The following is a 16,382-nucleotide window of genomic DNA, read 5'->3' on the forward strand; positions in this document are numbered from 1 at the left end:
ATGTCATATATCCGTCGATCCACTCGTCGCCGCAGTTTTGAAGATTTCATTGCCTCGTTAGCTAGCTTTTCCCCCACATATTATGCAGAGCGGACTCGGTGCGTGAGTGTCACCTGTAGCGACAAACCCGTATTTTAAGTAGGACTCCTGGTATCGGCGATTTCCTATCAGGCTTTTCATTATATATCTATGGACAAACTTATTAGCTGCCATGAAGTACAGGCAAAAGTTACATCAGAGAAGATGCTGTCGCTGATAAATTATTTGGTACCGGTCCCCGCCCCGGTGGTTGGGGACCCCTGCTGTACACTGAAAGAACTCACTCTTAGCTTCGCTAAACACACACTGGCATATCAACCACGCATGCGCAGCCAGGGATAGGTGCTGATATCCTGGGAGCGAGCCAGAACAAGCCTGCAGGTGTGCAGTAGCGCAGGGAATGATTGACATTTGGGAGAACTATTCAGCTGTCCATGCCACGAGAAAATTAGACTCTGATTGGTCCCCAAAAATCCTCTATTCAACCTTTAAGGTTGGGAAAGTAGCAAAAGAGTGACCTGGAACCGCCCCCTGGCCAAGGCTCCCATTAAAACTTTGTCGGGGAGCAAAATACAGCCCTAAAACTAGTCCTACATGAGACACTGGGAGACCAAATATAATTCTAAAAAATATATGACTGAGAAACATTTGAACATTTTATTTTTTTATTGAAAATAACAAATACATAAACTACCTCTGTACTGACCACAGAATTTTGGACTGTTTTTAGCAGCAAAGTTCTAGCCAAAAACTTCTACATGTCCCAAATACATACATTTAGCATGCAATTTTTACTAGGTCGCGTTCATGTGACATCACAACATTCTATTGGCCGATAATATTTAAATCAGATGGAGGGCAACTAAAATGATATTGTTAAAATGCAGATTTTTGTTGAGTTCTTTGGTCTAGTCAGGTTCAACATTTGCAAATTTTCTTTTGAGACATGGCACATATGTGACTCGCCACGGCAATTGTCGGACCATGTCGGCCTCGGTGAAACTGAGAAAAACAGCATTTTACTTTTTTTCCCCCAAATTTGTGATTTTCGTTTTTTTGCAGAATGTGTATGATGTTATGAATAAGCCCCTGTGTGCGTCAGATAACACTATTGGTTGTCTTAAACGTATACATTAAGCTGTTAAAAATGTGGAGTTTTCGGGTCTTTTTCCTGCTCTTCTGGGGGGCGTCACCTTTTTCTAGCCAACGTATTGTTTACATTTTCCACCAATCAGCTGTGATCCTCATGGCAGCTGCGTGCTCTGTGTTTTCCTCTCATTACTCCAGACCGTCTGCAGAGCACAGTCTTCAGAGCTTACATTTCCTGGACTACATTGCAACGTAACTGTTTACTCAGGTACACTTTTACTTTACTACTAAATTATTGCTTTAACGCTGTGTTTTAAGGCGGTCTCGTGATCACTTTAGAATCTTACTTGTCTGCTCCGATGGAGCTAATGCTAAGCTAACATGTTGCTTCAGTGCACTCTGCAATACGGGCTTAATGTGACTACTTGCTGTTATCACCATGTTATCTGGTTATTTTTCGGCGTGGGTTGGCCCGTGGGTTGTGTGGGTCGTGCTTTGTGTGTGTTTTGTGGTGGACTAAACCGGCTGTTAGCCCCACAGCCCGGAGCTAAACGCAGCTATTCGGAGCTAAGTTGTAAGCTAAACTTTGCTATGTTATCGGGTTATTTTTCGGCGTGGGAAGAGAAAAAAACTACAACTCCTGATACCACTTCTGGTCACGTGGCTTACGTACGTCGCACGTCACGCACGCACTGCGTCACTCGAACCAATCACACGCTTGCCTGGCCATTATCAGCTTCCTGTGTGTCTCTGTGCACGGTGTTGGGAGAGACAACAGGATGGCTGAACCAGGTAAGCTTTGCGACTAAAACACCCGCTTTTAATCACTTTAATGTGCGCCGGTTTTAAACTCGAGTGTATGTTTATGTTTTGGTGTGCTGTTCTGCAAGTGTTTTGCTTTTACGAGCCGTGTTATCTCAAGTGAGCTAGCTAGCCCCGCTAGCCGAGGGCAGATGTCCCAATATCTCCGCGTTTTGCATCTTAAATACACCGTTAACGTCACAATGTGAACTGTTACCTGTGAAGCGTGTTATTCCCATATTACTGTTAACCCTAATCCTTTTTTTCCTCTTTTCAGAATTGGCAAAGACACCCTGACTGACATGACCTGTCTCTACGTGAAGTCTGCTAAGGAGCGTGGTAAGTGTAAAACATTATTTTGGTGATTTTCATGTTTTAATGATTAGAGTATAATTAACCATAAGCAACATCTGTTTTTCAGGTGAGCCTGCAGTTTGTACATCAAGCTTCAGATCACTGTGGAAACAGCTTCTCCCACACATCAGAAGCTGCAGGCCACGCACAGATCTCTACAACAGAATCTAATGTGCTGTCTTTCGGACCCTCACTGCCAGCAAGCAAAGACATCAGGATGCATTACAGCTTTGACTTTGCACAGCAGGTACTAATGATGAGTGCAAATGCAGAATAGCAATTATAGAGACATATACGTCTTAATCAAATGTCATATGTATTAATCTAATCTCCTTTTCTCTCTCTGTCTACTACCCTCTGCAGACGGGGCCAAGATTCACTACACAATGGACATCCACTTCCTCATTGCTGGCCACACCAAATTCTCCCCTGATTGCGGCTTTGGACTTATCAAGCGAGCATACATGAAGACCAGGGTTGACACTTTGGAAGAAATCGCTGAGGTTAGTTTATATTATTTGACTACTGTAATGTGTAAACATTAGCCTGGCAAAACTTCAGTGCTGCTCTCTGCTTAAGATATGTGCCTCGCCACCGGAATTGTCGGACCAAGTCGGCCTCGGTGAAACTGAGAAAAACAGCATTTTACTTTTTTTTCCCCAAATTTGTGATTTTCGTTTTTTTGCAGAATGTGCTAGTTGAAGATATGGACCAGCCATTCGATGTATCAGATAACAGTATTTGCAGCATTAAAAGCATAAATAAAGCCGTTTAAAATGTGGTGTTTTCGGGCGCTCTCTGGACGTGCAGAGGGGGTGTGACCGCATTTCCATATGAACAGCTGCGCTATTGTAGTCAGCCAATGGGCTGAGCCGCCAGCCGCATGGCTACTTGATAAGCAGCAACACAGGGACACGCAACACACGCTGTGTAAAATCAGTTGAAAAATGGATCCTTCTGCTATCGCTTCGGAGCTTAACAGAGGTTGTTACAGCTCCACGCTTTTGGATTATTTCTGCGAAAAGTCCGCTTATCCAGATGACTATCTAAGTTCTGAATCTGAAGATGACCTCACAGATGACGAACGTGATTTCATCCAGCTGGAAAATATCCCTAGTCTACGGCTGACCTTAGATGAGGAGGAAGATGGGTTTTGGACAGAGGAAGGAGCGCCCGGTCACGCCGAAGAGCTGCAGCGTGAAATAACAGACGCTATAGCCACGGTTACTTTTGCAGGAGAGAACGAAGAGTTGGAAAAGATCCGTAACTTTGACTGCAAATGTTACTCAAGAAGAAAAGAAAATTCTCTACTCTCAAGCAAATCGTGTAGCGGGAAACTCACTCCAGAACTCATGTACAAGCTACGGAGCGACTCATTAGCAGCAGAAAGAGAGTGGCAGGATATGAGAATTATCGGACATATGGAAGCAAACAGACGTTCTGTCATCACTTCTGAGCTGACGACGTCCACGAAAAAGCCCCAGAAGAAGCGCAAGTTTGCCCGGACAAGCTTTTTCATAGGAGGCACGGAAGTCTGCAGAAGTACTTTCCTGTTCCTCATGGCGTAAGTAATGATTAATATTAAATACGCCTGTTTTAGTGTGCTGTTGTGGTCGTGTTTGTGTTGTGAGTGCCTGTTTTGTTGAGCCATCACAAGCTAGCTAGCCACGTAGCGCCGCTAGCCCCGGCCGTACCCGCTCCTCCGCGTTTTAAGTCTTAAATACGACGTAATCGTCAGAATGTGAATAATGCAGAATAAATGGCATCACAAACACGCTTGAAAGTTATGTTTTGGTGTGCTGTTGTGGTCGTGTTTGTGTTGTGAGTGCCTGTTTTGTTGAGCCATCACAAGCTAGCTAGCCACGTAGCGCCGCTAGCCCCGGCCGTACCCGCTCCTCCGCGTTTTAAGTCTTAAATACGACGTAATCGTCAGAATGTGAATAATGCAGAATAAATGGCATCACAAACACGCTTGAAAGTTACGTTTTGGTGTGCTGTTGTGGTCGTGTTTGTGTTGTGAGTGCCTGTTTTGTTGAGCCATCACAAGCTAGCTAGCCACGTAGCGCCGCTAGCCCCGGCCGTACCCGCTCCTCCGCGTTTTAAGTCTTAAATACGACGTAAACGTCAGAATGTGAATAATGCAGAATAAATGGCATCACAAACACGCTTGAAAGTTATGTTTTGGTGTGCTGTTGTGGTCGTGTTTGTGTTGTGAGTGCCTGTTTTGGTCTAAACCTGGTGAGCCATGATATCACAAGCTAGCTAGCCACGTGAAGCGTGTTATTCCCATATTACTCTCAACCCTAATCCTTTTTTTCCCCCTTTTCAGAATTGGCAAAGACACCCTGACTGACATAATTAAACACTATGATGAAAATGGAGCAACACCACGATTGAGGAAGAAGCGTGCACAGCCACAGCCACGTTCACGCAGGTTCATCAGCTATGAAGTCATCCACACCGTTGTAGAGTTTATCAAAAACTATGCAGAAGTCCATTCCATAATGCTACCTGGTCGACATCCTGGCCATAAGGACTGGCATGTGAAGTTGCTCCCAACCCATGTGACTAAGGCCTCAGTTTGGCGTCTCTACGTGAAGTCAGCTAAGGAGCTTGGTAAGTGTAAAACATTATTTGGTGATTTTCATGTTTTAATGATTAGAGTATAATTAACCATAAGCAACATCTGTTTTTTAGGTGAGCCTGCAGTTTGTAAATCAAGCTTCAGATCACTGTGGAAACAGCTTCGCCCTTGTCATCAGGTAGTGGAAAACAGCTCTCCTGAGAGTCACCTCAATATCCCACAGCTTGTTGGAACGGCGGATGGCAGAGTGTTCGTCAAGAACTTCGACTGGCAGAAGCATCTGAGTCCCTTCTTCAGACGGCTTCCAAAGATCAAGAGCTATCAGCACTTCAGGTATTTATATTCAAACAAAAAAAATTAGTTAATGAGTGTTTCATGTGAAATAGTTAGCCATTTCTTAAATGTCCTGTTATTTGCTTACAGCTTTGATGCCAAGAGACCAGGTGTGGTGCTTGCGAAAAGTCACTGTGGAGCAGAACCAGTGGAATATCAGCTACTACGCACTACAGCTGTTCTGCCTCCGGTTGACAATCTCCATGTCCTGGTCCCACCTGGATTGAACATTGACAGGCAGACCTACCTGCATGAAAAAATCAGGCCTTTCTGTGCTGACGAGGCAAAAGACATCACATGCCCAGCGCCGAGAGTCACAGCACAGAAGACGAATGTGCAAAAGAGGCTGCGGACGTAATTGGACTCTGATGGTGTACCTATGATGTCTATTATCTCATATGTTGCAGTTCGTATACCTGGCTCTGGCATCTGTTTATAAGAGTTCTTCTATTGAGGGTGTTTTTTAAACTTCCTATAAATTATCTGTCCTTTCCCCCTGTATCTACTGCGTTGTAACATTAAAGGCTCTTATCTTATCTTTTGTTGTTTGTGTTGAATCATTCAGTGCACCATTGTTGGTGAATCACCTGTGAATTATGTTTATCGACAAATGCAATGAACCCTATTCTCATTCTGATTCTTTGATTCTATTCAGGGCCTTTTGTAATCCAAGTATTTCCATTTTAATACAGTAACTTCTAATTCTGATTCAAGTCCAGTTACCATCAATAACAACACTCCTCTTGAGTCTTCAGTGACAGCTGTAGGGGGAGGTGGTGTCAGTGTGACAGGGGGGAGGGCTTATCTCAATGAGATGCAAATGAGCCCCCCTGTGACTCTGGGCTCACTCCGGTGAGAAACTTTGGAAGCCGTTTTCTCAGTGAATGGGTTTGAGAGTTGTATACATTCAAATGACCACAACTTACTCAAATATTATCAGATCTACATGAGTGAGACATCATTGGAAAGCTTTGAATTCACACTTTCAGAATCTGTGAATAACTCAAAATGTCTCCGGGTAGACATGTAACTGGGTTTCATACGGCCGGGCACATATGTTTCTTCTGTTCTCATTTTTTTACATTGTCGCCCTTGTCATCAGGTAGTGGAAAACAGCTCTCCTGAGTCTCACCTCAATATCCCACAGCTTGTTGGAACGGCGGATGGCAAAGTGTTTGTCAAGAACTTGGACTGGCAGAAGCATCTGAGTCCCTTCTTCAGACGGCTTCCAAAGATCAAGAGTTATCAGCACTTCAGGTATTTATATTGAAACTCACATTGTGTTAAAAAAAAAAAAAATAGTTAATGAGTGTTTTATGTGAAATAGTTAGCCATTTCTTAAATGTCCTGTTATTTGTTTACAGCTTTGATGCCAAGAGCCGAGAGTCACAGCACAGAAGAGTGCACAGACGAAGAAGAGGATGAGGATGTGATCTCTGATGTGATTGGACTCTGGTGGTGTACATATCATATCTATTATCTCATATCTCATATATTCAAAGCCATGGACCCGTTGCAGTTCGTATACCTGGCCCTGGCATCTGTTTATAAGAGTTCCTCTATTAAGAGTGTTTTTTAAACTTCCTATAAGTTACTGTCCTTTCCCCCTGTATCTACTGCGTTGTAACATTAAAGGCTATCTTATCTTATCTTTTGTTGTTTGTGTTGCACTGAATCACCTGTGAATTATGTTTATCGACAAATGCAATGAACCCTATTCTCATTCTGATTCTTTGATTCTATTCAGGGCCTTTTGTAATCCAAGTATTTCCATTTTAATATAGTAACTTCTAATTCTGATTCAAGTCCAGTTACCATCAATAACAACACTCCTCTTGAGTCTTGAGTGACAGCTGTAGGGGAAGGTGGTGTCAGTGTGACAGGGGGGAGGGCTTATCTCAATGAGATGCAAATGAGCCCCCCTGTGACTCTGGGCTCACTCCGGTGAGAAACGTTGGAAGCCGTTCTCTCAGTGAATGGGTTTGAGAGTTGTATACATTCAAATGACCACAACTTACTAAAATATGATCAGATCTACATGAGTGAGACATCATTGGATAGCTTTGAATTCACACTTTCATAATCTGTGAATAACTCAAAATGTCTCCGGGTAGACATGTAACTGGATTAGCCACGGTCAGTCACATATAGTCCAATGCAATCAATGGGGAACGTGAGCTTGGTTTAGACCAGGGGTTGATAACCCGCGGCACCAGAGCCGCATGCAGCTTTTTGATCCCTCTGATGCGGCTCTCATCTTTTGAAAATAATTAATGAGTATTTAATTAACATGTATTTTAAGCCTCGATCTATCCCTGTTGAATATGACAGCATTTCCAGGTGTGATCTTGAGATGGAACTGGCCGACATAGCTGACAAAGACATGTGGGTGTCCAAGTTCAAGCGCCTGAAAGCGGACCTTGAAGATGTTTCACTTCAGAAGGTTGTTCTTGCTCAGAATCACAAATGGCATGGTATCAAAACCTCCCCAAACCAGAAAAACTTGTGTTTGAATCTTGGGATGATATCCCTGACATTTATGTGAACATGAAAAAGTATGCACTCGGAGTCCTGTCGATCATACATCCACATACCGGTATGTATGTGAGCAGGTGTTCTCCAACATGAACTTTATTAAAAACAAAGATCGCAAACGGCTCACAGATGACAGCTTACAATCCTGTGTGAAGATGAAGGTGACGGCTCTGGTGAGCAGATGCTGTGCGCTCAGGTTCAGGAGCAGAAATCACATTGACCAGGTATGATACATATTTTAATTGCCTATTATTTTGCATAAATTCATTTTTTTTTTTTTTATTGTTTGGTGAAATAAATAAAAAACATTGTTGCATGCAGAAATGTTATTATTTTTCGTCGTTCATTGATTTAATAAATGTAACACATTATGGTTTGTTTACTTTATACATAGCACAAAGGCAAAAAAAAAAATAAAGTGTTATTTCATTTTTAATTTCAAAGGGTTTTGCGGCTCCCAGTGTTTTCTTTACTGTGTGAAACAGGTCCAAAAGGCACTTTGATGTGAGGCAGCTAAGTTTTACCCTACTGATGATGTGTTGTTCCAATAGTAATCCTCTTGGAATTTCCTGTGATGCCACTTCTCGGTGAGTGTATTGTTCTGAGAGTTGATTGTTCACTACTTTTTATCATTTATCCATAAATTATGCACAAACTATTTTAGCTTACTACACACTATTGAAAGTGTGATTGCTCTTTAAGGGCTCATGTTTTTAACTGAAACATGGCTTGACAAAAACACAGGGAATGTAGTTCTGATAGAATCTGCTCCACCTAACTTTAAAGGCGCAATGGACGATTTTTCGTCAATTTGAGAACGTAGGCGGAAGTGCGCATGCGCACTCCCCCGTGCGGACCGATACAACACACACATGCGTTTGTTTATTAGCGCGATGGATCGCACCGCTCGTCTCCTGTAGATTTCAGTCCACTTCTGAGTCAGCTCGAACAGTCTTTCTCCGTCTTCATTTTGCCCCGTACACTGAGGGAACTATATTATGATAGATCAATGCGCTAAGACGCGCGGAAATGTGGGACGATCCGCACGCGGCTGCAGGTGAGCGGTAGGTGCGTTTTATGATTGATATGTGGCAGGACTAATCGGCCGTCCACGCCACGAGGAAATAAGACTCAGATTTATGCCAAAAAGTCGTCCATTCAACCTTTAAGTTTGAATCTGAAACGCGAGAAAACAAAAAAGGGGGTGGAGTCTGTGCTATCTTTAGAGATGAAATAATTACCCGCAGATTGTTTTTTGGGGTGTTATCATCATTTGAGTATGTATCCTTTAAAATGGTGCTAAAACAGTCTCCATCCATTCTCTTCATTGTTTAATACAAGCCTCCTCAGCACTGCCAATGTTGTATTGATGATTTTACTGAGATGCTTTCAGTCGTATGCACAGACTTTGATGGTTTGGTCATTACAGGTGATTTCAATGTGCATGTTGATAATATTTGTGACAGAAACGCTAAAGAGGTTGATGCTGTCCTTGAAATCTTCAGTCTTACTCAGCATGGACGAGGCCCCACCCACATCAGAGGGCACACTCAAGATCTTATAATTACTAAGGGGGTAAATATTCCAAATGTCAATGTGGTCGATGCTGGTCTGTCGGATCATTTCTGTGTCTTCTTTGACATGTCTGTTTTTCCCAAACCACCGGCTGGTCCTGCAGTTGTTCAGAGGAGACAAATAAATTATGGCACAGGTGCACTGTTTATGGAAATGAGAAACTTTGAAAATGTCTGAACATGTACAACCTCATTTTATGTAGAACCAGGGAAAGATATTTTTCTGAAATTATTGGAAGCTGCAGTAACAACTCGCTTGTCCTGTTTGCCACAGTAAAGAGATTAGAACTAATTTCCACATCCAAGACACCACCACCACCTAGATACTTAGAGCTAACTCACTTTACACCTGTAACTGACAAAACTGTCCACAGGAGATCATTACCAGTTCATCTACATGCTGCCTCAATGTGTTACCCACCAGATTTCTAAAGTCTGTTCTGAACAGTTTATTAGTACCATTCACTCACATAGTTAACATGTCGCTTCAATCTGAAACATTCCCAATGTTTTTGAAAACTGCGGTCATAAAGCCTTTGCTAAAGAAGAGCAGTTTTGATGCCGCAGTACTGTGTAATTACCGGCCCAAGTCCTTGAAAAGGTTGTTTACCAACAGCTCATAGATTTCCTCTTAATAAGCAACTCCATTTAATGTTTTTCAGTCAGGTTTTAGACCTCATCACAGCACTGAGACTGCTCTTGTCAAGGTGACAAATGACATCTGCCTGAACACAGACACGGGCAAAGCCTCAGTCTTAATTCTGTGAGATCTGAGTGCTGCTTTTGACACTGTCGATCATGGGATCCTCTTACAGAGACTAGAGGACTGGGTGGGCATCTGGTTAAGGTCCTAGCTGGAATACAGGAAGTACTTTGTTGAAATTGGTAGCTGTGTCTCAGATCACATGCCTAACCTGTGGGGTGCCCCAAGGGTCAGTCCTGGGACCCCTTTTGTTCAACCGCTACATGCTGCCGTTAGGTCAGCTGATACGCAGCGAAAATGTGTCCTATCACAATTATGCAGACGACACTCAGATATGTTTCACTGTCGGCAGGTGACTATGGACCAGTGGATTGACTCACTGTCACTGTATCCAACAGATCAGTTTGTGGATGCAAAACAACTTTCTCCAGCTGAAAGACAAGACTGAAATCATTGTTTTTGGCCCACAGAAACAAAGAGAAAGTGTTAGTGGTCACCTCCAGAGTCTCGCTCTAAAATCTACAAATCAAATTAGAAATCTGGGGGTAATAATGGACTCAGACTTGAATTTTAACAGCCACATCAAATCAATATCATCATCAGCTTTTTACTATCTAAAAAACATTGCCAAAATCAAAAATATAGTGTCAAAACCAGATTTGGAGAGACTTATCCATGCGTTTGTCTCCAGCAGATTAGACTACTGTAACGGCCTGCTCACTGGCCTCTCCAAACGAGTTGTAAAACAGCTGCAGTACATCCAGAACGCTGCTGCTCGGGTCCTGACTAGAACCAGGAAGTACCATCACATTAGTCCTGTTCTCAGGTCTCTGCACTGGCCCTGTGGCTCTGAGAATAGACTTTAAAGCAGCTCTGCTTGTGTACAAGTCTCTCCATGGCCTAGCACCAAAGTACATCTTGGGCATGTTAGTGCCATATGAACCATCTCGGACTCTGAGGACCTCAGGGACCGGCCTCCTGCTGGTGCCAGAGTCAGGACTAAACATGGACCGGCCTCCTGCTGGTGCCAGAGTCAGGACAAAACATGGGGAATCTGTGTTTCAGTTTTATGCAGCTAAAATCTGAAACATTCTTCCTGAAGATGTGAGACAGGCTTCTACTCTAACAATGTTCAAATCCAAGCTAAAAACTGTTTTGTTTAGCTGTGCATATGACTGAAAGGCTTTTTCTTTGCACTCTTCTCTTTTATGACTTAAATTGTTTTTAATTAGTTAATTTTATTGTATTTCTGTTTCTGTAATTTATTTGTGATTATTGCATTTTTCCTGCTGTGTGAAGCACTTTGAATTGCCTTGTGTCACATTTGCCTCAACAACTGCAGAATTACACATCTCTTTATTTGACGAGCCAAACTTAAACGTTTCAAAACTCAGGTTGAAACCACCTCAGTTTCAAGCTTCCTACCTTGTGCTGTTGGAGGCTCTTTCATTTCCTTTATCAGTTTCCTCAGACAGACCAACCTTTCCTTCATACGGCAATGGATCACTATCTTATATGCGGCCTGCAGGATGAGTTCCAGGCATCTGCGCTTAAAGTCATAATTCATACTAGGGTGGAACTGGAACTGATGTGTTATGTCTGGAGTCTGTCCAGCTTCTAACACTGCTCTTTCATTTGACGTAATAGGTTTTCCAAAATAAATTTGTCTTTGTATTTCTCCTCTTTGAACCAAGTATTGATGCAGGCCTCCTTTCTCTGCTCCAGAAGCTCCCTCCTCCTCTCTCCACACACAGGACCTTCACCCACATGGTCCACCTGACGGCAGCGCTACAATGCCATGGGCACGTTTACAGCATAATTTTCATGTTTGTTCATTAACAAGCCCTGTAACGACCAAATACATAAAAAACAGACGTTTGTGTTTGTTCTTGTTTGGACATAGAAGCAAATATGACATAGGTAGAGGTAATTCCACAACTGTTACCTGGCAACCATAAACAAGCATACAATAATAATGCAAGTCCATCCTTTTCAGAGGATGCCGGAGATGTGTTTTGTGCCTCTCACACTTGTTCAAGTAATGATGCATACCAGGGCTCAGATTAAGGATTTTCACTTGTATAGCGGTGCTGCTAAACAATCCGTTAATTTTTCTAAATTTGTATAGCATTTTCATAATTGCATAGCAAAACACGAATGTGACTAACAATCAATATTTTCCATTGATATAACACGATTATTTATTTAAAATGTATTTGTAAACATTCTATTTAAAAAAAACTCTTAACAAATTAACTTTTAAACACCTTTTAAAAAAAAATTCTTTAAATAAAACAGAAAACTTGCAAATAAAATTAGTTGTTGAACAAATTAATCAACACAAAGTCAGATGGCCTTATTTACAACTTTCTTCCATATCATCATCAATCAGATGACTGCAGGAGTCTCATTTACATATTAATTGTCATTACGCTCACAAAAAATATGTATTAAGCTTCTGATGGAAAAATAAAGGTTGCTGTGGTGTCCATCATGGTGTATTTTATGCGTTATTCAAATTGTACAGCTCTATTTGACGTTCCATTCCATTTTTCGTTTTGCTGTTTGATGATGGTCCCTAAGTACTCTCGTCTCGGCTCCGACAGCACATTTGATGATGGTCCCTAAGCACTCGTCTCGGCTCTGCACATTTGGAGCAGTGTAATTCGCTGCGCCCAAAATACGCATCTGATTGTTAAAAACGAGGTTGTCGTCACTTGGCAGTGTAAATATGAATATTTTGGCTGTGTATGATCTGCAAAGACTTTTGCGTTTAGGAGCTAATTGACCTCGGAAGTCTGAATCTGACGCAAACTTTGCCGCACCTGGCTCCTCCCACTTTCAGACTCGCGGTCTGAGACAGCAGCGGGACTCGTCATGTCAACACAGCGTCCTACATGTGTCATGCCGTTATTGACGATCGATTGACGAGTGATCAGTACTTTTAGGCGCTTTGGTTAAACAATTGAACACGCATTTCTGTATCGCAAAAGCTGCGATACAAACACACTTTTTTCTGACGAATGCATCGCATCTGAGAGAAATTGCGTCACATTTTGCGATGCGATACCGCTTATTCTGAACCCTGCATACATAGCATACAGAACATAATTGTTTCACCGTCTGCTATTATTATGTAATTCAAGAACAGATTCTCTTGTGTTTACATGTTCTTCATAAGACTCATACAGGTACTTAAGATTAATCCCAACCTGAAAGCTAACAGCAAATAGATCTATTGATGTGTAAGGTCAGAAGGGGAGAAGTCTAAAGAGTCAGGTCTAAAGAAAAAAGTCTAGAGGTGCTGTCCTCCTCTAAGACCGCCTTGAAGCACCAGGGAAGAAGAAGCGTCAGCACCGCGCAGAAAACTGCCGTGGAGCCCCAAGGAGGAATAAGAGGAAAGCAACTACAGCAACAGCTACAGAAGTCTTTGGTCAACTATGCCCCAGTCATCTTTGAAGGCTTTACATGATCAAATGACAGTGGTTGACATTACTAGTGCTTGCTTTGCGCCCACCAACCAGATGTTTAAATGCGATCCTCGTCATGGCAAATACGTGGCCTGCTGCCTGCTTTACTGAGGTGATGTGGTTCCCAAAGATGTCAACTCTGCCATTGCCTCCATCCAGTTTGTCAACTGGTGTCCCACAGTTTTGGTGGGTATCAACTATCAGCCCCCCTAGAGGAAACTTGGCCAAAGGGCAGCAAGCCATGTGCATGGTGAGCAACACCACGGCCATCGCAGAGACCTGAGCCAGAATGGACAACAAGTTGGACCTGATGTACACCTAGCGCGCTTTTGTGCACTGGTATGTGGGAGAAGGGATGGAAGAGAAAGAGTTCTCCGAGGCCAGAGAGGACATGGGAGAAAGAGAAAGATTATGAAGAAGTAGGAGCTGACTCTGTGGAGGGAGAAGAGGAAGGAGAGGAATATTAAGTTGTATTGAACTGTTCAAAGCTATTTGATGTGCAATTCTCTATTTGCTAGAAATGGTATTTACATATAGTGAGGAAAATAATTATTTGAACACACGCGGTTTTGCATTTCCACTGTGAGAGACAGAATCTAAAAATATCCGTAAATCACATTGTATATTTTTTATAGAATTTATTTGTATGTTATTGCTGCAAATAAGTATTTGAGCATTTTAATATTTGGTACAGAAACCTTAGTTTACAATGACAGAGGTCAAATGTTTCCTAGTCTTCCTAGTTCTTGACCAGGTTTGCACACACTGCAGGGGGGATTTTCGCCCACCTAGTTTTGGGGCTGTCGCTAAGCAACATGTAGTTTTAGCCCCCTATAAAGATGTTTGATTGGATTTTGGTCTGGAGACTGGCTAGGCCACTCCAGAAGACTGATATGCTTCTTACAGAGCTACTCCTTGGTTATCCTGGCTGTGTGTTTCGGATCATTGATATGTTGGAAGACCTAACCACTATGACTGAGGGAAGAAAGTTGCTGCCCATGGCCCCATTTATTCTCCTTGATACAGTGTAGTCGTCTTGTCCCCTGTGTGGAAAAGTACTGCCAAAGCATGTTTCCATCCCCATGCTTCACAGTAGGGATGGTGTTCTTGTGATGGTACTCATCCTTCTGCTTCCACCACACACAGCAAGTGGAGTTTACACCGAAATGTTCTGTTGGCCTCCTCTGACTACATAACTTTCTCCCATGACTCCTCTGGATCATCCAAATGGTCATTGGCAAATTTGAGATGGGCCTGGACAAGCAGGGGAATCTTCCATGCAATGTGTGATTTCAAACCATGATGACATAATGTATTACCGATAGTAACCTTTGAAACTGTGGTCCCAGCTCTCTTCAAGTCATTTACCAGCTCCTCCCATGCAGTTCTGGGCTGATTCCTCACTTTTATTATCATCACTTATACACAACGCAGTGAGAACTTGCATGGATCCCCAGTCTGAGAGAGATTGAAAGTCATCTTTAGCCTCTTCCATTGTCTAACAATTAATTCAACAGTTGATCTTTTTGCACCAAGTTGCTTGCCAATTGCCCCGTAGCCCTTTCCAGCCTTGTGGAGGTCTACAATTTTGTCTCTGGTGTCTTGACTGCTCTTTGGTCTTGCCCATGGTAGCAGTTGGAGTCTGACTGATTTGGGTGGTGGACAGGTATTTTTAAGCAGCTAACAAACTCAAAACAGGTGCTACTAATTTAAATGAATAAGTGGAGTAGAGGTGGACTTTTTAAAGGCAGATTAACAAGTCTTTGAAAGCCAAAATGCTTGCTGATTGGCAAGTTAAATACAACATACAAATATTTTGATGATTTCCATATTTTGGAAATGCACCTACGATGAAAATTTCAGACCCCTCCATAATTTGAGAACAAAAATCACAACTTTGACTACGGATCCCGACCAAACGACAAAACCAAGGGATAAACAAAAGCAATAGCAAAATATATCCAAAATAAACTTTAAATGATTAAACTGGACAAAAGATGTAACCCGTGATGTGTGCTTGAAAACAGGGGTTGCTATAATAAAACTCTTTTTCATGAGTGCCCTGTTGATTACAAAACAAAAATAGAAAACAAAAAGTTAGAAAATAAAGCTGAACCTGTTCTATTTTAAAAAGGGTAATCTAGATTTTTTTTTTTTTTTTAGACAATTGCGTTTTTTGAAGATCCACTTTGCTCTTTTGGCTTTGGGTGCACTGTTGAAAACCTTTTCTGATTGTGATTCGGATTCTGTTTGACTCAGTAACTTCAGGACTTGGCACCTCTCTCTGTTTTCATGTGGGATCCTCATGCTAAGGGATCCTTCCCACTGAAGGACTCCTCAAACAAGGCTTGATGACAGACCAGTGGTAAGGCAACTGCCACCTTAAACCGTCTACTGCTCCTTAAACCGTCCTACTCTCTCTCCTTTCTTCTGTTGGAGTCTCAGTGTTGAGACAGGGTCCATGAGCCTATAGTGCTGAGGAACTTTTAGTTTTAAGAAAGGTATGTTTGTTGTCACAGTCCATTCAGTAGGAGCTACAGGCAATGGGGACAAATACAGTGCCAGGGGGTCATCCTCTTCAAAGAAAGTTGGGTGGGAAAACACCAAGGTTTTTTCTGGAGATATCAATGTACATTGCACCACTTTTGTATCTTCTTGAACTGTAGGAGGCGCTTTCATTCCCTTGATCAATTTCTTCAGACAGACCAACCTTCCCTTCATACGACACTGGATCACAATTTTATATGCGGCCTGCTGGAAGAGTTCCAGGCATCTGCGCTTGAAGTCCCAATTTATACTGGGGTGGAACTGGAACTGTGGTGTTATGTCCGGAGTCTGTCCAACTTCTAACACTGCTCTTTCTTTTGACAGAATAGGTTTTCCAAAATACATTTTTCTTT

General features: G+C 42.3%; 1 protein-coding gene and 1 pseudogene across 1 annotated transcript; both read left to right on the forward strand.

Moving 5' to 3' along the window:
• Nucleotides 1–3,213: 3,213 nt before the first annotated feature.
• Nucleotides 3,214–5,722, forward strand: LOC140346711 (uncharacterized). Its single transcript, XM_072432901.1, has 4 exons — nt 3,214–3,847; nt 4,613–4,899; nt 4,981–5,200; nt 5,291–5,722. Exons 1-4 carry the CDS (start codon nt 3,231–3,233, stop codon nt 5,556–5,558), a joined length of 1,392 nt encoding a protein of 463 aa, XP_072289002.1. The 5' UTR covers nt 3,214–3,230; the 3' UTR covers nt 5,559–5,722.
• A 7,730-nt stretch (nt 5,723–13,452) lies between these two features.
• On the forward strand, nt 13,453–13,949 carry LOC140348480 (tubulin alpha-8 chain-like; annotated as a pseudogene).
• Nucleotides 13,950–16,382: the final 2,433 nt, after the last annotated feature.

The sequence above is a fragment of the Eucyclogobius newberryi genome, unplaced genomic scaffold, assembly GCF_026437365.1.
Source record: "Eucyclogobius newberryi isolate DKJ021-1_F unplaced genomic scaffold, fEucNew1.0.hap1 SCAF_11, whole genome shotgun sequence".
NCBI classification, from domain to species: domain Eukaryota; kingdom Metazoa; phylum Chordata; class Actinopteri; order Gobiiformes; family Gobiidae; genus Eucyclogobius; species Eucyclogobius newberryi.